The 21567-nt window shown below is 36.2% G+C and overlaps 3 protein-coding genes and 1 pseudogene across 4 annotated transcripts in view; 3 read left to right on the forward strand and 1 right to left on the reverse strand.

Annotated features, from left to right (window-relative positions):
* LOC133873482 (protein fluG) overlaps positions 1 to 19347 on the reverse strand; it is a 29948-nt gene extending 10601 nt beyond the window's left edge. Inside the window, exons 1-3 of one of the 2 annotated variants that reach the window (XM_062311183.1) lie at positions 19170 to 19347; positions 1054 to 1305; positions 49 to 117 (exon numbers count right to left, since the gene is read on the reverse strand). In XM_062311183.1, the coding sequence (XP_062167167.1) occupies positions 49 to 117; positions 1054 to 1305; positions 19170 to 19331 (483 nt within the window). In that variant the 5' untranslated portion in view covers positions 19332 to 19347. Of the gene's footprint in view, positions 1 to 48; positions 118 to 1053; positions 1306 to 2472; positions 2652 to 19169 lie in introns of those variants that run through there. The other variant, XM_062311182.1, reaches the window with a different exon arrangement.
* On the forward strand, positions 5271 to 7379 carry LOC133873484 (thaumatin-like protein 1; annotated as a pseudogene).
* On the forward strand, positions 8769 to 10521 carry LOC133874124 (aluminum-activated malate transporter 8-like). The gene is made up of 3 exons (XM_062311958.1): positions 8769 to 9213; positions 9313 to 9459; positions 9557 to 10521. The coding sequence occupies exons 1-3, from the start codon at positions 8919 to 8921 to the stop codon at positions 10519 to 10521; spliced, it is 1407 nt and encodes a 468-aa protein (XP_062167942.1). The 5' UTR covers positions 8769 to 8918.
* Positions 14082 to 15494, forward strand: LOC133873485 (thaumatin-like protein 1b). The gene is made up of 2 exons (XM_062311185.1): positions 14082 to 14182; positions 14655 to 15494. The coding sequence occupies exons 1-2, from the start codon at positions 14122 to 14124 to the stop codon at positions 15332 to 15334; spliced, it is 741 nt and encodes a 246-aa protein (XP_062167169.1). The 5' UTR covers positions 14082 to 14121; the 3' UTR covers positions 15335 to 15494.
* Positions 19348 to 21567: the final 2220 nt, after the last annotated feature.

The following is a 21567-nucleotide window of genomic DNA, read 5'->3' on the forward strand; positions in this document are numbered from 1 at the left end:
AGTAAGGACAAAGTAACAGAAAGAAATCCATAACAAGCTGAAAGGATATGACTTCAACTTTCCCTGATAAGTTTCAGTGAACGTATCCAATGTCCAAGTAGATCCTTCTGGCAACTCCTAAAAGGAACACAACACAATAATAAAAAGCAAAAAACAAACTGAAAACTATAAGCAAAAAAAAAAATTAAAAAATTTCTTGAGCCTCCTGCTCGGAAAACATTGAGCCTAATAACAGAGAGTAAGGGATGCTAAATCAACAAAAGAGTAACAGATGATGATAGAAAGACACATAAAAGTAAATAAAACTCAACTTTACATAGATCCAAAAAAAAAAATGCTTGGTCATAATTGGATACTGTACCAAGATAAAATAAAAAATAAAAAATCATGTCAAAAAAAATAAAAAAAACTAATGCAGGTCATCAATATCTCATCAATGTAGGCATGGAGATTTAATCTACGATGCACAAGAAACAGAAAAGAGTACCCCAAGGAACAGGTACAATAAAATTATTGCGACACAATGACTATAACGAAAAAGTAGAATTGTAGCTCATCATTTTAAATCAATCCTAGAGAAGAAGTTGCAGAAATAACAAACAGCAAGATCTCTCGTTCCAGCAACCATACATATGGAACAAGTACACATACAGGACAGAAAGCATATAACAATATCTCCTCAAAACTATAGGAGCATCAAGACTATAGTTGGTATGAAAGTTACTAATAACAATGACAATTAGATACTGTCTTGGCCTCCTTGCATGCAAATACATTATTTCAGATCTTCACCAAAACAGATCAACTTAACAACAAACTGTCCTTAAATGTCAAAAAAATAGTAAGCATAATACTCTCTCCTTCCTTTTGGGATGGAGTTGGACATCAAGATAAAAAGCATGACTAGCTGAACTATGAGAGAAATACCAAGACCAAAGAAATAAATAGGACAATATAAAGAACATCATGTACATGCATTTACAACAATATGAAATGCTTCAAATTGATTACTTTAATGCAAGTCAGATAAGTGAAAATCAAAAAGTATATTACTTCATCAAGAATCTTCTCAGCCAGACGTTCAATTCTCAATATTCTACCAACGACCTGAGCAAAACTTTTATGCCACTCTATGTCATGCTTTTTGTCAATCTCTATCCCATCATCAATGAGTATGGTAGAGATTCTTGCAGCTTCGAAGCATGTTGAGCTAATGGACTGTAATCCAGAGAGCTTACGGTATTCTTCAACCTCATGCAAGGATAACTGAGATCCATACAATTCAGCAACATGCCTTAGATTTCTCTGCCACATACAAAGCAATGCAGTCAGAATGGAAACCCGGAACTGATTTCTTTTAAGTCCTCAAGTACCATGAAGTTACAAGTCATAGCAACACGTGTTATTGCATAGTGGCAAAGAAAGATAATGCAGCATACTGAGCATGGCACCACAGACATTAAAAGTGTCTCTGAACCTAACGAACGAGGCCTAGAACATGTCACATAAAACCGACAAGTTGAGAAAATAGAGAACTGTTATTTACCCCTAAAAAATTTTTATTTTGTTTTTCTGGAAGGGCCCAGGGACATTCAAAGCACTTGTTATGAGTTTTTGGCTGCAAATCTCTGAGGGTTTAGATGTACGGTGATACCTGATATATGAATGAAATGAATGAATGCATCTCATAAGGTTTACAATTATACCCTGGGTTTGTTTGACAAAATTCTCGTAAACAGTTTTCTCTTCTCAAATCTTGGAAACGCTTCTCAAATGTTAGTTATCCAAACGGAATTTTAGATGTAGCCCCTACCACTAAACACAAAATTCTTCTAAAAACCCAAAACACTTCTCACAAATCACTATTCGATAAATAAAACACAAGACATTTCTCAAAAATAGTTAAATATATACAAGCCCATTTTTCATGCTTATATTTTCATGTGTGGACGTTCCTTAGCCGTCCGGGGTGGTTGCCAAGGCTATCCAACCGTCTAAGAGTCAAGCGGTGGTCGCCAAGGCCGTCCGACAGCCCCGTAAGGGCCATTTAGCGTCCCTGCAGTGGCCGCTAGATTACCAACGTGCAGCAGCATTATTAAACCATCGAAATTGTTGCATTGACCCAGTACAAGTTATTAAATTTAGTTGCCAGAGAAGTCATTATGACGCTGTCCTCTACGGACCACATCATTTACATGTTTTCTTTCTTCCTTTCTTTCTGTTAAACTTGTTGATCGATATGTGGCAATTTTCATGTTAGCTTAAAACAATCCCTTGAAACAAAGACATATTAAAGTGTGTAAAAATGAATTCCACACAAATATGACACATGGGATTGATTTGCAAGACTGAAATGAATTCCATACAAATTGAGTTTGACTGGTTTATAAACAATTGGGTCGCAAAAGTCAACCAAACCCAGTTCTCACTTTGTAAAAAGCCTGAAGAAAATAGTCGTCGTAGAGTGAGTACCTTGAAGGAGAGGGAATGGGGCGCGAAGGTCAACGCGTCGCCGTTGGCTTCGGAGAAGCCACTGATGAAAGGGACGGTGGAGTCAAGAGCGACGATGTTGTGGGCGTGGGCGTCCACTACCTCCATCTCCTCTATTGCTTCTCTCAGTTCTGTGAAATCCATCTCTCTCTCGCTGGGTGTTGTCCGTTGTGGCCACGGCTATTTTATAGGTGTGTCCGAACATCGAATTTTAATAATTTTAAAAGTTACTCGCGAAAGTGTGTAGCATTTTTTATATTTATAATAAATAAATACTAAATATGCTAATTTATTAGTAAATCGTATAAAAATTATTTTTTAAAAAGAGTGTAGATCTAACATTTCTTAAATAAATTTTGATCCAACAGAACATCATTAAGCCTATAAATTATAAGTAGTGCTCACGTACAATTATTTTATAACTTTTTTTTTACAATTTTTAATATGTATTAGCATGTGGTTGGACAAATCGAACAATATCTAAAAAATATATTTACGGGATAATTTCACTTAAAAGTACCGAATTATCGGCCTATTTGATTTAAGGATATTGAATTTCAGAACGTTTCAAATTATAAATCTAATTTTTAAAACGTCTCAATTACAGGTACTCCATTAGAATTTGCCGTTAAATCCTGCCAAAATTCTCAAAATACCCATGTGTTTATTTTTTAAAAGAAATTTATAAAAAATTTCAAAAATTAAGGCATAAATATTTTTGCAAATTCCGTTAAATTCTAACCAATAAATAAATCTTAACAATTTTTTTTTCCTAAAAAAAATAGGAGTATTTTAAGAATTTTGGGAGAATTTAACAATAAATCTTAACAGAGTACCTGTAATTAAGACTTTGAAAAATTTGATACTTTAATTTGAGACGTTTTAAAGTAAAGTTATCGATAGTTTAATACCCTTAAGTGAAGTTAATCATATTTTTAACATCTTCTAATCATACACTGCATCGACATATGTTAGAAGTTACAAAATAGATAAAAGTATAACATTTTTCATAAATTATACAGAAATAAATTGCATTTTTTTTTTTTTACTGTAATGTAGTGAAAAGAAAAGAAAAGAAAAATACACAATATTATATCTTACTCAAAAGCACCATTCGGAATCTAATCCCATCTTCGAAGGATTTCTATCATTTCTAGAACTTCAACAGTTGTGTGGTCAATTCTTTGCATGTGAATGAACCGTCGGACGGACCTCATGATGAGTCCACAGAGAAATTATAAAATACTAAAAAGTAAATAAATAAATAATGGGATGGCTTTTGATCAACTCCAAATCAAATAAAGAATGCGACGGCTTTTGATCAATTCGACTTTCACGCCCAGCAAAATATACTAAAAGGCAATTAAGATAAGCAGTGACGTTGTCTTTAATTCCTAGGAAATTTTGTTTTTTACAATTTGACGTTCCAGGAAACTTATAAACTAATATGACGGTGTATTTTAAGGTGGTTCGACCACTTTTATAGTAATTAATTATTGGAATGATTGAATCAGTCTATAATTAAGAGTGATCCGGCCATCTCATAATCGACTGGATCATATGACCAAGCTACCACTAATAGTCTTGGGAGTAATTTGGCCACCCCGCCATAATTAACAAAAGAGGGTGGCCGAATCAACCCAAAAGTCTTTGGAGGTGGCGCAACGGATATATGGTGGCATGACTGCGCGGTGGTGGGTTTTGATGGTTGTACTATGGGTGTGGGTGGTTCAAGGTGGCGAGGTCTCAAAATGGAAGTCATCGTGACTTAATTATCAATTTAATTAGTTAGTAACAAACATGAAAAATGTCATATGGGCTACAATGTGACAATGGATAAGTGGAAAATGTTACCGTAGGTATTTAAACATCTGTTTCGATGGCTTTCTGTCTCCAACGTACCCTCTGTTATGCTTATGCCAGTAGGAGGGGCAAACTGTAAGGATTAGTCGCAAAGTGCTCTGTTATATGAGACCTGAATATGATAGAATATGTTGAAATCTCTTGATATGGAACAGCTTTAATGACCATCAAACACAGCGTTTATGCAGCAAATGCAAATGAGATGTTTCTCTAGCAGTATTGAACATCACAAAATGCCATGGATCTAGTGATCCACGGCAGAGTTTTCTAATTTTTATTTTTATTTATATTAAGGGTATTTTTCTCATTTACAATACATTGCAAATTTTTAGTTAATTTAGTGTTAGTTCCGGTGAGCGTTCTATAGACTTGCCAGGCCAATACTCTCAACCAAAGCTAAAACCAGATTTTTCGTTAACACTAGTAAAGAACACACTCTCTCAATCTCCACCTATATATATTAGATAAATTTGCTTCTTTCTTGGATAATTGTTCATATATATGTTTTCTCTCTAAGAAGACTCCATCCTTGCATCCGGCTCCTTCTTTCAGATGTTTGCATTTTGGCAAGAAAGTTGTAGGCCGGGATTTTTGTCATTTTTTACAAAAATACCCCTGCCCTATAACTAATGGGATATTCTAAGATTTATTTGAACCGGAGAAGATCCTAATACATGGGAAAAAGGACATTTTTTTTTTCAAAAATACCCATATACTATAACTAACCGGAGATGATCCTAATACTCAGGATAAGGATACTATTTGGTGTTTTTGGTGGAAAGGCGTTTTTAACCAAAATGAATAAAAAGATTATTTTAATAAAATAGATAAAGAATTTAGATAGCAAATGTATAATATTTTTTAAAAATAATTTGCTAATTTTTATAATGCATTGAATTTATCATCACAAAAGCTCCACATGCTCTTAAGCAACCTACTTTCAGGGCCGGGAAGGAGGATCAAAGTTATGTAAAGGATTAACTCTCATCCTAATCTAGAAAATACAAGTTGGACTTTTAAATAACTTTCCATATATAATACATTTATTGTTTCTCTCTTTCCAAACACAACAGCTAGACCGTCCTTTATAGAAATCCTCCCAGCCATATTAATTGATAATTAACAGGATAATTTTTATTTGTTGCATATATTATTTCCGTTGCTTTAATTGCCGGGATATGCATGAATTTATATATTAGGCACTCAAGTGGTATAAGGGGCAAAATTTTGAAAAGACAAATAGTTGAATATTTAATTTAAAAAAATAAAAAATAAATAAATAATAATCAAATAAGTTCAACATGTCATAATAGTTTGAGCAATTAATATTGCGCTAACTATATGCGTGTATCAGCCATTATGATTGGCTATAATCTGTTTATTTTTCTTCATAGAAATAACCAGGATTTGCATTAGTTAATGAAATCTCCAGATTTCGTGTATATAGAAAGTCAAAAATTTGTTTCATATTTTACGCATCTATGGCCATAATTGCTTACCCACCCATGTTTGATCTTATCTATTGATTTATTAGGGTGTTTTCAACCAAAATTAAATGAGAAGGAAATCTAAAAGATTCATATCACCAATTCACCATATTTATTATTGTTCCTGTACGTGATCAGGGAGCCTACATAAACTTTCCCCTGTTTCAATCTTTTACCTTCCATCAAAGACAAAAATCATCGTCAAAGCAAATGGAAACCCAAGCACTCCTCTGCCTTACCTTGGCTTTTCTCTTCTTCTCTGGTAAGCACCTCTCCCCTTCCTCCGCTTTTGGCCGGCTTTCTTTTCTCTCCATCTTATAAGCGTTCTCATTTGACATAACACATGCATGGGTTCACTTTTTTCTTTCTAGCTGTGTGACTTATTTTTGTGTTCCATTATAGTATTTCATTCTTACTCATCACCATAAATAAATGATTAAGAGGCCATGCAGGCCTTCTTTTTTTCTTATTCTTTTTTTTCTTTCTTGTCGTTTTTGGGACCGGATTCTATATATGCAATAGGCAGCTTGTATGAGAGCCCGGATCCTACCTTCTCGGACAATTGCCTTGACTGTCCGAACAGGTACGTAGTCGGCCTACTCGTCCGAACAGGTAGAACTCGGACATACTCTCACACGACTGCCCTATTGGAGTGCAATAGGGATTAGGGAGAGGCCTCAAAAAAAAAAAATAATAATAATAAATTTGGCCTTTTGGGAGATTAACCGGAAAGAGGTTGAATGTAATACTCTACTTGATATTGTGTGCATGCAGGGGCTCACTCAGTAACATTCACAATAAAAAACAACTGCCCCTACACAATATGGCCAGGAACACTGACTGGCGGTGGCCTCCCTCAATTAACATCAACTGGGTTAGAGCTAGCCTCCGGAGCTTCGTCAGCCCTTGACGTTTCTGCTAACTGGTCAGGCCGCATGTGGGCACGAACCCAATGCTCCGATGCCAACGGCAAGTTCAGCTGTGGCACAGCCGACTGTGGCTCTGGACAGGTCACATGCAACGGTGCGGGTGCAATCCCACCAGCCTCACTCGTCGAGTTCACTCTAAATGGCAGCGGTGGACAAGATTTCTACGATGTCAGCCTTGTCGATGGCTTTAACTTGCCCTTGTCGATAAGCCCACAAGGCGGGTCGGCTAGTTGTCAAAGCACAAGTTGTCCAGGGAATGTGAACTAGGTTTGCCCTCCGGAGTTGGCTGTGAAAGGGTCTGATGGCAGCGTAATCGCTTGCAAGAGCGCATGTGAGGCTTTCAATCAGCCGCAATACTGTTGCACCGGAGATTTTAGTACCCCAGATAGATGTCCGCCTACACAGTATTCCAAGGTTTTCAAGGATCAGTGCCCTCAGGCTTACAGCTATGCCTACGACGATAAAACTAGCACATTTACGTGCCCCACTGGTGCCAATTATCTTGTCACATTCTGTCCATAAGATCTGGAAGTAGTTTTCTTCTATTTGTATATAGGAAAAGCTACTTCCTCCCATTCACAATAAAATTATACTTAGTTTTAAAGTTAAATCTGTTTGATTTTCTTTTTTTAATTTCTTAACATTTCTCAAAATTTGTACAATGGCAAATCGTTGAAAGAATTGAACTGACATAATATTAAAAAACAAATCAATGATGTAACAATACGGGATCCTCACATATTAAATATTTATTACATTAGAAATAAAATAAAATTCACACATATGCTCATGATGAATGAAGGCTTTGGATAACTAGCTCTAAACAACATGTGTCATGCGGTAAAAATTAGGCTCGGCCTACTCAAATTAAATTTGATCTTCCCTGCATATTTTGGTCCCCCTACTTGAAAAATCTTATGCTCCGTTTATTTCGGCGTAAAATAATTTTCGTCGTAAAATATATTCTAAGAAGTCATTTTTCAGTGTTTGACACATAGGGAAAATTACAAATATTAGTTATATTTTCATTCAATCATATTAATTAACTTAAAAAAATCAATTTTTATTCACAACAAGAAAATATTAATGTAAAATAATATTAAAAAAAAACTAAAAATTTATGTTTAACTAAGATATACACATTGACTAACAATAATTATATTTTGGGATTATTTTAAAAAATTATTTTTAAAGTAGCCAAAATCTGGCCATTTGTGCTGGATTCCGGCCTCCTTACGGGATCCCGGCCAAATCCCTGCCAGTTTTGGCAAGGATTTGGCTAGATAGCGAAGATCCGACCATTTTGGCCAGAATCTAGCAAATTATCGTCGGAATCCGGCAGGAATTTTCAGATTCCGGCACCTGCTAATTCCAACTAGCGTCAGAATCTAGCTTGTCGGAATCCAGTGATGGTCGACTGCTTGAGCGTGAAGGTCGACTGCGTCGTTTAAAAGATGGTCAACTGCTTTTGCCGTCTTGGAAAAATGATTTAGGCTTTTAAAGTGTAAGTCATTTTTCGAAATTTACTAAGTATTTTTTGTCAAACGGAAATCATTTACGTACATGACAGACCCAACCAACCTTTAATTTTTTTTTTTTAAGAAGAACCGATTCAATGGTTAGTTCGGACCATCACGTCAGCATTAAGAAATTAATAGTTGTGAAATAAAAACGCCTGTTTTAGTATCAGTATTTTTTTATTTTTTATTTTTGAATAATGTACGCTAAAAATCACTTTTGTGTCTCACAACTATCTCACAATACTAAAAAGGGTAGTTTCAACCACATTTTTGGATGATCCTTGTTTGAAAAAATAAATAAATAAAGAAATTGATTGGAATTGCTAAATAAACAAGGTCGAATAATTGTAAGATAAAGACACGTGTCAAATAATGTTTTGTTGATGAAAACGGCCTGAAAAGGTTTATTAACGCGCGTCTTTTAACAATTCCGGGCAGGGGAAGGAGAAGGATTTCCGAATTCTGATGGGAAGAGTTGGGTCTCAAATACATCCTCGCTAATTAATGATCACCGGGAAGAAGAGGAAAACCGCCTCAAAATTTAAGGTTTATAAAAGCCTTGGGGCCTCTTCTAACTTTGCATCAGTAAAAATTGAAAGTAGTAGTTTTTTCCCCACTCTAATTTAGCAATGGATATTGTGGCGGCGGCGGCAGCAACTGAAGAGAGGGCCGGGGTTTTCGCCGGTGCTTGGGGCTGGCTTAAGGGCTTGCCTGAGAAGTTGAAGAACAAGGCTGTGGAGGTTGCAAAGAGCGCAAAGAAGCTCGGACAAGACGACCCAAGACGAGTCACCCACTCCCTAAAAGCTGGACTGGCTCTCACATTGGCGTCCTCAATATACTATTTGAGCCCTCCGTTCAATTATTTTGGGGTTTTCGGAATGTGGGCTTTGTTAACAGTCGTAGTAGTCTTCGAATTCACTGTTGGTAAGCTTTTTCAATCAACCGCCCATCAAATTTCAAACTACTTGTCGCATGTATGTAAACGTCGAACTAATGCACGTATTTATACCTTTTCCCTTCCAGGTGCAACCTTACTCAAATGTTTTAACACAAGTTTTGGGACATTATGTGGTTGCGCTCTCGGGATTGGTGCTAACAGCTTAGCATATCTCTTTGGCGATAAAGGACCACCCATTGTCGAAATAATATTGATCCTTCTTTTCTTTCTAGGTATATTCCTTCAATTCTTTACATATTTCCTTTCTTCCAAAGACTCTAGAAACGGACTAGTATAATTACTTACGCAAATTGTTTTGTTGTGGTGCAGGTGCAGTATCATCATTCATTCGATTCAATCCACGGATCGTGAAAAGCTATGACTATGGGGTGTTGATTTTTATATCGACATTTACCTTGGTAGCAGTCTCCGGGTATCGGACCGACGACATCTTACAGCTGGCCGATAAAAGACTCTTCACAATACTAATAGGTGTAGCAACGTGCCTAGTTATATCCATATTTGTTTTTCCGGTATGGGCTGGCCAAGATCTTCACAAACTAACCGTTTCCAATCTAGAAAAGCTTGCAAACTATCTACAAGGTTTAGGAGGTCAATATTTCAATGAAGGGAATGTGACGACCGGTGATATGGCCGCACTCGTTCAAGGTTATGAAAGTGTTCTTGATTCCAAAAGCGATGAAGATTCCTGGGCGAATTTCGCAAGATGGGAACCAGCGCATGGCGGTTTTCACTTCCGTCATCCATGGAAACAGTACCCGAAGATTGGAGACCTTGCTCGGCAATGTGCTTACCATATTAAAGCTCTTGATGACTATATCAACTCTGATGATATTCAGGCACCATTGGAATTCCGAAATATAATTCGAGAATCAAGCACGAAGATGAGCTCAGAATCCAGCAAGGCATTAAAAGAGCTAGCATTGGCAATAGAAACAATGACAGACCCTTCAGCTGCCAATCCCCATGTGGAGAATTCTAAAACCGCCATTAATGACCTAGAAATATTAGCACTTCAAGCTGCCACGACAGAGAATCGTGAAGACGTCCTAGCAATTATTCCGATTGTTTCGCTTGCTACAAAACTAAAAGAAATCACTAAATGTGTGGAGAAAATATCTGAATCGGTCCACGAGCTTTCTCGCCTAGCACATTTCAACAGTGTTGAACCCACTATATCACCAGAGAGACCACAACTACTTCATTCTGGAAGCATAGTACCTGTTTCGGACGGTGACAGTACTGACCATGTTGCAGTCACAGTGCATGTATGAAACAAACGGGGATTCAAAGTCATATCTGCTGAAATCAAGCCCAGCTGGCCTAGCCTCCTGGCTGCTCTCCAGATTTCCTCTGACAGCGAAAACAACAATGGCAGAAATCACGGCCATTCCAGTCCTTGTTTCATGGGACAGCCGTGTAAAATAGATGATTTCCATTTTTAGTTCTCTCTTTTTACTTTGACACCTCTCTACATTCTTTGTAATTCTTTGTTTGGCTATAAAATAAGAATGAAACATGCTCCAAAGCAGATTCTCAAATATTTTCATCTCATTCTCAGGCACTAGATTCACCACCCACCACAACCGGCCATTCCGGATCCTAAAAAATGAAAGAAGAATTGGAAATAAAAACTCCTATTCATTATATTTTCCTGCATTTTCTCGGCAGACAAACAGAAACCGTGATTTTAAAGAACACAAAACGTAATTGAAAGTGAAATCACATAAACAAAAACTAGCCGTACCTTGAGATTCTCATGCGCCGAGACTGACGCCGAGAAAAAGGCTGAAGCTACAAAAAGCATCGTCGAAGCCATCCAAATCAAACTGATATAGAATTTGAGAGTCACTGTAATCGCTAAAATACTGTAAGAACCGGTAAATACAGATCTAATCCGGTTACTAAATCTCCAAACAAACCTGAAAAATTGTTGAGACAGAGAGCAGAGAGAGATTTTCCTTGCACGTGCCCGTATCTCCGCCTCCAACTCGCCGTTGTCCACCGGCTTCGGTGCTGTCCAAAATGCAGCGCTGGAGATTTTCCGTCAAGAGATTACAGAGAGTGAGAAATTGTTGAGAGAGAGAGAGAGAGGTTAGATTTGGGAATTGATGGGATTTGGAGGGAGGGGGAGGCGCTAGAGTTCAAATCTTTTGGCGCGGGAAACCAAGAATATATTTCGCTTTTGGCCTCTTTTTTTTTTTTTTTTTTTTTAGCTTGCTTAACTTTGCATAAGTTATTTATTTATTTTCTAATTGATTGAGAATAATTAACTTGGCCTTTTATGTATTTTACAACATTCACACGTTGTTCTTCCAAAAGAAAACATTTTGGGTCCAGGTAGCCCATCCTTTATACGTAGTACTGTAGTAGATATAGAGAGATTGCTAGCAGGGGCAGACCTACATGGGCCAGGGGGCCATGGCTGGTTTGGTCTGTGGAATGTGATTGAAAGGACGACGGTTGTGGGTTGTGAACATCTTAATTGGTTTATGGGCAACGTCACGAACCTGTGGATCGATCTTTGTGAATCGTTGGTTGACGGTGACTTACAGTGGACCCAAGCTGTTTTGAGAGACATGATGAGCGGTGATTCTTTATCCTCTTTCACTGCCTCAATGCCACACAATAGTTGTTTCTAAATTTCGCCCAATTCGTTCCATGGTTTGGCTTGGATTGGCCATGCAGCTGATGGGCAAAACTCTGCTCCAAAAGATCAAGTAAACAATGAAGTTGAGAAGGAACCCATGCATAACCAAAAACAGAAATATGATATACTCAAATTAATCCAACGAGCGTTTACTTTGCATAAATCGATTGATCAATGTAAATTAAAAGTTGGAGCTTCATGTTCCATAGAGTACGTAATTGGTAGATGATGTTTTCTAGAGAAACTAATCACTAGATTCCAATAAACAATAGAGAAGTAATTCTTCTAAAAATTAATGCCACCCATTTTTTTTAATTTTTTTTGTTTTTGTTTTTTTGGGTCAGTACCTTTAATTTGTTTCACTTCTTGTTTATTCTGTAATATGCATTGGCTTAGCAGATTCAAAATAATAATCTTTGAGTAATGTTACGCACACTCCTACTTCTCTACACTCATTTTTCCACACCCTTAGGTAAATTTTAAAACCTCCATTAGATTAAAATCCAATAAAAATTCATATCAAAGTCAATGGTGATTTTAAAAGTCACTTAGGATGTGGAAAAATGGATATGAAGAGGTGGGAGTGTGTATAAGATTACTCGTATAATCTTTTAGTTATAGGCATAGCCTCGTCATTATTGTTTTCCTTTTTTTGTTAATTATCATTTTTCTTTCCTTAACTTGCTAAGGAAAATCCTACATAATTAAGTACACGAGGAATGTTAGAACTCCTTCTAGTATTCTTTTGGTGTCCATCTGAAATGATATAAATGTAATAAAAAAAATTAAAAAATTGCATCAATTAATGTCATCCAGAAGCTAAGGACATAAATATAATTTTTTTTATTACATTTATGTCCTTCCGAATGGACACCATAAGAACACTAGAAAGAATTATAGCATTCCTCTTAAGTACATATATATGCACCGAGTGCCATGTGAAATAAAGACACGTGTCCAATAACGTATTGTTGATCATGAAAACTGCCTCAAAAGGTTTAAAAAGCCTTGGGCCGCCTCTTTTAACAATTCCGGCCAAGCAGGAGAAGGAGAAGGATTTCTAGACTCACCTTCCGACTAACCCAAGATTTTGCATGTAAATATCTAGTCGCAGCACCAAGAGGCAAACCGCCTCAAATACAACCTCATGCTAGCTCCCTTAATAACGACGGCGTATGATGCATGCATGTATTTGTTTTGTTCTTCCAGAAAGAAACAATGGGTCCAGTCCAGCTCATCTTTAATTTATAATTAATTCTAGACGTCAAATTTATATTCTTCTTATATTCTTTCAAAATTAATGTAACTTTTAAAATCAAAATTTAATAATGATCAAATGATAATTTTAAAAATCACATTATTTTTAAAATGACATAAATATAACATATAGAATTACTCCTCATTTAATTTACACATGCGTAGTAGCTAGATACGAACACATATTTTATCTATAAATTAAACCCGACTTCCTCTACATTATTTATTTTAAATCTATTTATCTATAAGCTTAATTGCTTGAAAATGGCCGTCCTAGAATTGTCACAACGTTAAAACGCGTTCCGTTAATGAATTTGTTTTCAACTCTTTGAATTGAATTCCCTCTGATTGTTCAACACTAACTAATTTAGTCGCCTTTTCTCATGAGCAGATATTTTTTGGGGAATTAATTAAAGAGAGAAAAAACAAAAAACCCTAGCTAGCTACCAGATCATACCACGTACTCCAAATTGAATCCAAACCTTACACTTGGCAATTCGCATGGGACGGTCTTTAATTTCCACAGGTAAAAATTCCATATGCACGCAAGTGATCGAAAGAAATTCAACGAAACAAAAAATCCACAACTACAAGCAACCGTACACATAAAAAACAGATCCAGGCCGGCCACGACCAGAACTGGATTTAATTAATTGCCTCACTTTCTCCAAAACTGACACGTGTAAATAACTCCAATCGATTGGATGGCATTTAGCCCGTATCTCGCGGGTCACAACTTCCGGTCGCGCCCCGTTACCAAATGGAAGACGCTAACCAGCGCTAGCCGTTCAAGCCAAGGAGGAACCTTCCTGTTCAGTACTCGAACCCAAGTTTCCCGCATTGTTCGCGAGCAGCCTCAAAAGTCGCGTTTAAGGCTCTATATATACGACTCCAAGTTCATAAGATTAGCACCACAATACCCAACCCATTCATCAACATCGATCAACTAGACTATCTACTACGTACTATGATGATCAAATCCCTTTCACTCTTCGGCCTTATTGCCCTGGCCTTCACTTTCCTATCTGGTATATATATATATATATATATATATCTCATTGTCTAGTTATATAATATATATGTTTGCAAATTACTTTCGCATAAAACACGCACATTTTAGATTTTATGTTTTAAACGTACTCTCTTTTTCTCTCCCCATCGTTCTTTGAAGTGTATTTACACATAGTAATACTACATAACATACAAATATTTTTTTATAAATAACTACAAAATTGATGTGATAAGGTCTAATAATTATTATATGTATATATGGAGGATTCAAAGGCTATTTACGTTAGCTTAACTTGTAAGATATTTGTGACATGTTTGTGTGTTATGTAATATTAACCATTTAGACATTAAGACTGTGTATCTCCTAGTTATTTGTTGCATGCAAGTTATATGCTTTAAATTATAACATTTTATCCTAAAAATTTAAGCTATTATGAAATAAATGGATTTGATGAGTTGACCATTCTTCTGACAATTTATGTTATGCAGGTGCTCATGCTGCTAAAATAACTTTCACAAACAACTGTCCAACAACTGTTTGGCCAGGAACTCTAACGGCAGACCAGAAACCTCAGCTATCAACTACTGGATTTGAGCTGGCATCCAAAGCATCCTCATCGGTTGATGTCCAAGCTCCATGGATAGGTCGGTTCTGGGCACGAACACGATGCACCACCGACGCCTCAGGAAAGTTCACCTGCGAAACTGCTGATTGTGCCTCTGGCCAGGTTGCATGCAACGGTGCCGGTGCGATCCCACCGGCATCTTTGGTAGAAATCAACATAGCAGCGAATGGTGGACAAGATTTCTACGATGTCAGCCTTGTAGATGGCTTCAACCTCCCTATTTCTGTTGCCACACAAGGCGGGACCGGTGATTGCAAGCCCTCGAGTTGCCCAGCAGACGTGAACGCCGTTTGCCCTGCTGAGCTGCAACTGAAAGGGTCTGATGGGAGCGTGATCGCTTGCAAGAGCGCATGCTTAGCTATCAATGAGCCACAATATTGTTGCACTGGCGATTATAGTACCCCAGAAACATGTCCACCCACAAACTATTCGATGATCTTCGAGAACCAATGCCCTCAAGCTTATAGCTACGCTTATGATGATAAGAACAGCACGTTCACCTGCTCCAATGCACCTGACTACGTTATCACTTTCTGCCCTTGAATTTACGGAGAGGAATTATGCGTTCCTTCTCTCTATAGTAATAAGAGAACAATAAGTACTGTCATGGACTAAGGTGCATTCATGCCTGTGTCTGTGTCAATGTAATAAACACTTGAATGATAGATATCAAAGGAATAATGCAAACTTTTTTTCATAATTATTTCGGAGCAAGTATACTTGTGCTTATGACCAGAAATTTATCTTCAGCTGCGATATATTTTCAGATGCTAGCTATTCATGCCGTATGCTATTCAGATTAAGTCTCCTTGTAGTACCAGCAGTACGTGGTGCTAGAAATATTAAAACTTTTACTATAAAATCATTTAATAAACTGATGTTCATGGCTGATTTGTTCAAACTAATGTGGCAGTTGATAAGAGTGATATAATTAAGAAAAATCTCTTACTATTATATAGTAAACTGGGTTGGCCCCGTCATGCCGTCAATTATCAATTGCTTTTTTTTTATTTGCATCACAATCGGTGTAGGCTAGCTTCTACCAATATTCTTATTTACATTTAGGCCTTCAAAGTTTATCAGAGGACTCACTGAAGATAATATCGTATTCTATTGACCGGCCATTTCGTTTCTTTTCTGAGAAGGGTATATTCATATATGCATGGTGCCATGGTGGTATATATATTGACAGCAAGTTATTTAAAGTTTATTGTATTTAAAATCTCTTTCTAGAAAGTTTAATCAAATAGACGTTTAATTTAATAAAAAAAATAATTGCAAATGCATTAGCCAAAAAAAAAAAAAAAAAAAAAGATAACAAAATGGGAATTTTAAAGATGCGGCTTAAACAATCTTAACCAAAATCTCATCTTGAAAAGTTGGGCTGATTTTCATTTGCTGCAGGCTAGCTAGGCTGCAGCTGGTCATCGATTTTAGATTTTATAATTTATATAGATAAAAATAAAATAAATAACGTCCCTACTTTGACAACTGTTGCAGATAAAAATAAGATAATCGACCTCTAAATGAATAGTGTCATTTTATTTATTTATTTTTGTCGAAAAAGACACTATTATATTCAAGCTTCAATAAACTTACTTTTTTCTTTTTCTTTTTTAGTTCAAAATCAACGATCCAAATGAGAGACGTCAACAAGAAATATGCATATATATATAAGAAATGAGTGAATAACATTTTCAAAAATCATACAATATTAACAAATTAAAACAAAAAGGTATTTCACCTCCCCTTCATGAGATTTCCTGTTTTTCATGAGAAAGAGATATATGGAGAGTAAAATTAAACTTTAACCATTGAAAAACTATACGAAATCTCGCGTAATTTTGTTTTACAGCACTTAAGCCAACATTCAATTTGTTCTTCAGGAAGAAAACATTTTGGCCATGGGTCCAGCTAGCCTATCCTTAATGCGTACGTAGTAGCTAGATACGAACAGAGATTACTACTAGGTATATAGACCACCTATATTTTATGTATAATCCGACGTACTTAATTCATACCATTTCTCAAATATATTTAATTATCTTTATCGTTAAGATTGCACACAAAGTTACGTGAACATGGTGTCCTAGACTTGTGCCGAAAGAGACATATCCGGCCACCATGCCAACGTACAGAAGTCTTTTGATCTCAATTACCTTTGATATATATAGTTCAACTTTGTTAGTATATTATTGTATATTAATCTCATACGTTAATTAATATATTCTCATATTTGTGACATAATATTTTCATAATATCCTCAACATATATTATGGAAACATTCGATCGATCTCCACATATTATGGTAAGATTTGATACCATATTAGTTATTGCATGTCAATATGATTGGAATATTTTGTTATTCTATATATAGTTATTGTATTTCCTTTATTTTAAGGCCGGCCTCTTCAACTAAAAATAGATCAGAAATATAAGTTTATTTTCTACAATTCTTTTAGTGTCTTTTTCTACAAACTTAATTTACTCGACCTTTGCTTAATTATGAGCATATATTTTAGGGTGAGAGAAAGAAAAAGAACCTACCATGCAGATACCAGGTAGATGCCCTATGGATTAGGTTAATGACACCAAGAGCTTCAACTTCAAAACATGTGCAGGCGGCCACGTACGTTGAAATCAGACAAAATATTCTATGCACGTATGACGTATATCGTTCGTTTGTGGCGAAAAATAGTCCGGCCGCCTCGTAGTATACCTCCCACCTTAATTGAATATGTATACGAAAGTCATTAGTCATCTTCCAAGACATAGACATTTGACACCAGTTTGTAGAAAAAAAGTAGCAAAGTAGTAAATGGATTTGCCTCCCTTTCCCAAATACTGACACATGGAAATAACTCCAATCGTCCGTCTCTCTCAGCTCGCGGCTCTTCCGTCGAGCTAGATGACGACGGTCCCACAGCTCCATTGCCATATCTAAGACGATAAAAAATTTTCCGCATGGTTCCATTCAAAAGTCAATGATCGAGGATTTCTGGTACTGGAACTTACGTCGAACCCAACCGCAGGGTTCGCCTTGATACTCGCGTTTAAGCTAGGCTAGGCTCTCTATATATACCACTCCAAGTTCATAAGATTAGCACCACAATATATACCCAACCCATTCATCAACATCGATCAACTAGTCTCGATCCATACAATTCAGCAACATGCCTTAGATTTCTCTGCCACATACAAAGCAATGCAGTCAGAATGGAAAACCGGAACTGATTTATTTTAAGTCCTCAAGTACCATGAAGTTACAAGTCCTAGCAACACGTGTTATTGCATAGTGGCAAAGAAAGATAACGCAGCATACTGAGCATGGCACCACAGACATTAAAAGTGTCTCTGAACCTAATGAACGAGGCCTAGAACATGTCACATAAAACCTGCAAGTTGAGTACATAGAGAACTGTTATTTACCCCTAATATTTTTTTATTTTGTTTTTCTGGGAGGGCCCAGGGAGTCAGGGACATTCAAAGCACTTGTTATGAGTTTTTGGCTGCAAATCTCTGAGGGTTTAGATGTGCGGTGATACCTGATATATGAATGAAATGAATGAATGTATCTCATAAGGTTTACAATTATACCCTGGGTTTGTTTGACAAAATTCTCGTAAACAGTTTTCTCTTCTCAAATCTTGGAAACTCTTCTCAAATGTTAGTTATCCAAACGGAATTTTAGATGTAGCCCCTACCATTAAACACAAAATTCTTCTAAAAACCCAAAACAACTTCTCACAAATCAGTGACTATTCGATAAATAAAACACAAGACGTTTCTCAAAAATAGTTAAATATATACAAGCCCATTTTTCATGCTTATATTTTCATGTGTGGACGTTCCTTAGCCGTCCGGCAGCCACTCGGTGGTTGCCAAGGCTATCCAACCGTCTAAGAGTCAAGCGGTGGTCGCCAAGGCCGTCCGACAGCCCCGTAAGGGCCATTTAGCGTCCCTGCAGTGGCCGCTAGATCACCAACGTGCAGCAGCATTATTAAACCATCGAAATTGTTGCATTGACCCAGTACAAGTTATTAAATTTAGTTGCCAGAGAAGTCCATTATGACGCTGTCCTCTACGGACCACATCATTTACATGTTTTCTTTCTTCCTTTCTTTCTGTTAAACTTGTTGATCGATATGTGGCAATTTTCATGTTAGCTTAAAACAATCCCTTGAAACAAAGACATATTAAAGTGTGTAAAAATGAATTCCACACAAATATGACACATGGGATTGATTTGCAAGACTGAAATGAATTCCATACAAATTGAGTTTGACTGGTTTATAAACAATTGGGTCGCAAAAGTCAACCAAACCCAGTTCTCACTTTGTAAAAAGCCTGAAGAAAACAGTCGTCGTAGAGTGAGTACCTTGAAGGAGAGGGAATGGGGCGCGAAGGTCAACGCGTCACCGTTGGCTTCGGAGAAGCCACTGATGAAAGGGACAGTGGAGTCGAGAGCGACGACGTTGTGGGCGTGGGCGTCCACGACCTCCATCTCCTCTATTGCTTCTCTCAGTTCTGTGAAATCCATCTCTCTCTCGTTGGGTGTTGTCCGTTGTGGCCACGGCTATTTTATAGGTGTGTCCGAACATCGAATTTTAATAATTTCTGTAGCATTTTTTATATTTATAATAAATAAATGCTAAATATGCTAATTTATTAGTAAATTGTAAAAAAAAAATTTTTGAGACGTTTTAAAGTAAAGTTATCGATGGTTGAATACCCTTAAGTGAAGTTATTTATATTTTTAACATCTTATGATCATACATACACCAACATGTGTTAGAAGCTACAAAATAGTTAAAAGTATAACATTTTTCATAAATTATACAGAAATAAATTGCATTTTTTTTTTAACTGTAATTTAGTGAAAAGAAAAGAAAAGAAAAAAAAGGAAAATACACAATATTATATCTTACTCAAAAGCACTATTTGGAATCTAATTAATCCCATCTTCGAAGGATTTCTATCATTTCTAGAACTTCAACGTACAGTTGAATGGTCAATTCTTTGCATGTGAATGAACCGTCGGACGGACCTCATGATGAGTCCATAGAGAAATTATAAATTACTAAAAAGTAAATAAATAAATAATGGGATGGCTTTTGATCAACTCCAAATCAAATAAAGAATGCGACGGCTTTTGATCAATTCGACTTTTACGCCCAACAAAATATACTAAAAGGCAATTAAGATAAGCAGTGACGTTGTCTTTAATTCCTAGGAAATTTTGTTTTTGAATACGTGATGAACATTATCAGATCCAAGACAGAGATGTGTGCCAAATGGGACTATGACTCTACCCCTTCAGATGAGTTTTGAACTACCTATTATTTACTATAATTTTTTTTTACAATTTGACGTTCCAGTAAACTTATTATTATTAATGAGAAAATAATAAATTAGTTGTTTAGTTTTATTTGAATTTAATAATGGGCTTGGCCCTTAATCGGTCATTTTAGTTAGTTTATGATGAATTAAGAAAACGGTTTTGTTCCTATGAAGTGTGACTCATCTCTTCTTTCTTGGTGGTGAGACACTACTAAAGCCAATAAGACGCTGGTTTGTTCTATAATCTTCGTTAATTTGGTGAGACTCTGAATTAACGTTGATTTATTTTTATTTTATGTTCTTTGGTTTTTCCTCCTGCATCACCTACAAACTAATATGATGGTGAATTTTAAGGTGGTTCGACCACTCCTATAATAAATTGTTGGAATGATTGAATTGGTCTATAACCATAAGAGTGGTCCAGCCATCTCATAATCAATGTAAACTAGACCATATAGCTAGCCAAGCCACCCCTAATCGTTTTGAGTATAATTTGGCCACCCCGCCATAATCAACGAGAGAGGGTGGTCGAACCAATCCAAAAGTCTTTTAGGGGTGGCGCAAAGGGCTCTATGGTAGCATATATATATATATATATATATGGCAAAACCCACTGTTGTACGATGGGGGTGGGTGGTTCAAGGTGGCGAGGTCTAAAAATAGAAGTAATGAGTGTTGTTCTAACTTAATTATCAATTTAATTAGTTAGTAACAAACATGATAAATGTCGTATGGGGTACAATGTGACAATGGATAAGTGGAAAATGTTAACGTAGGCATTTAAACATCTGTTTCGATGGCTTTTTGTCTCCAACGTACCCTCTGTTATGCTTATGCCAGTAGGAGGGGGAAGCTGTAAGGATTAGTCGCAAAGTGCTCTGTTATATGAGACCTGAATATGATAGAATATGTTGAAATCTCTTGATATGGAACAGCTTTAATGACCATCAAACACAGCGTTTATGCAGCAAATGCAAATGAGATGTTTCTCTAGCAGTATTGAACATCACAAAATGCCATGGATCTTGTGATCCACGGCAGAGTTTTCTAATTTTTATTTTTATTTTTATTAAGGGTATTTTTCTCATTTACAATAATACATTGCAAATTTTTAGTAAAAATAGTGTTAATTTTAGTGAGCGTGTGTACTTTTCCATTTTTAAAATCACAATTGGATCAAAATCAATAGTAATTTTAAAAGTCACGTTAACTTTATAATGAAAAATTAAAATGAGACAAAAAAATTGTTCATAACATTACTCGAAATGAAAAATACTATGAAGGTGAATCCTAGTTATCTAAGAGCATTTACAATGGTTTATGAAATTCTATATAAAATGGTTAACCAATTTCTTTTTCTTTTTTAAAGAAAAAAAAAATCTGTATCTCAGCTCCTTCTCTAAACTAAATGTATTTTACATTTAATGTACAATATT

The sequence above is a fragment of the Alnus glutinosa genome, chromosome 7 (assembly GCF_958979055.1).
Source record: "Alnus glutinosa chromosome 7, dhAlnGlut1.1, whole genome shotgun sequence".
Classification (NCBI taxonomy): domain Eukaryota; kingdom Viridiplantae; phylum Streptophyta; class Magnoliopsida; order Fagales; family Betulaceae; genus Alnus; species Alnus glutinosa.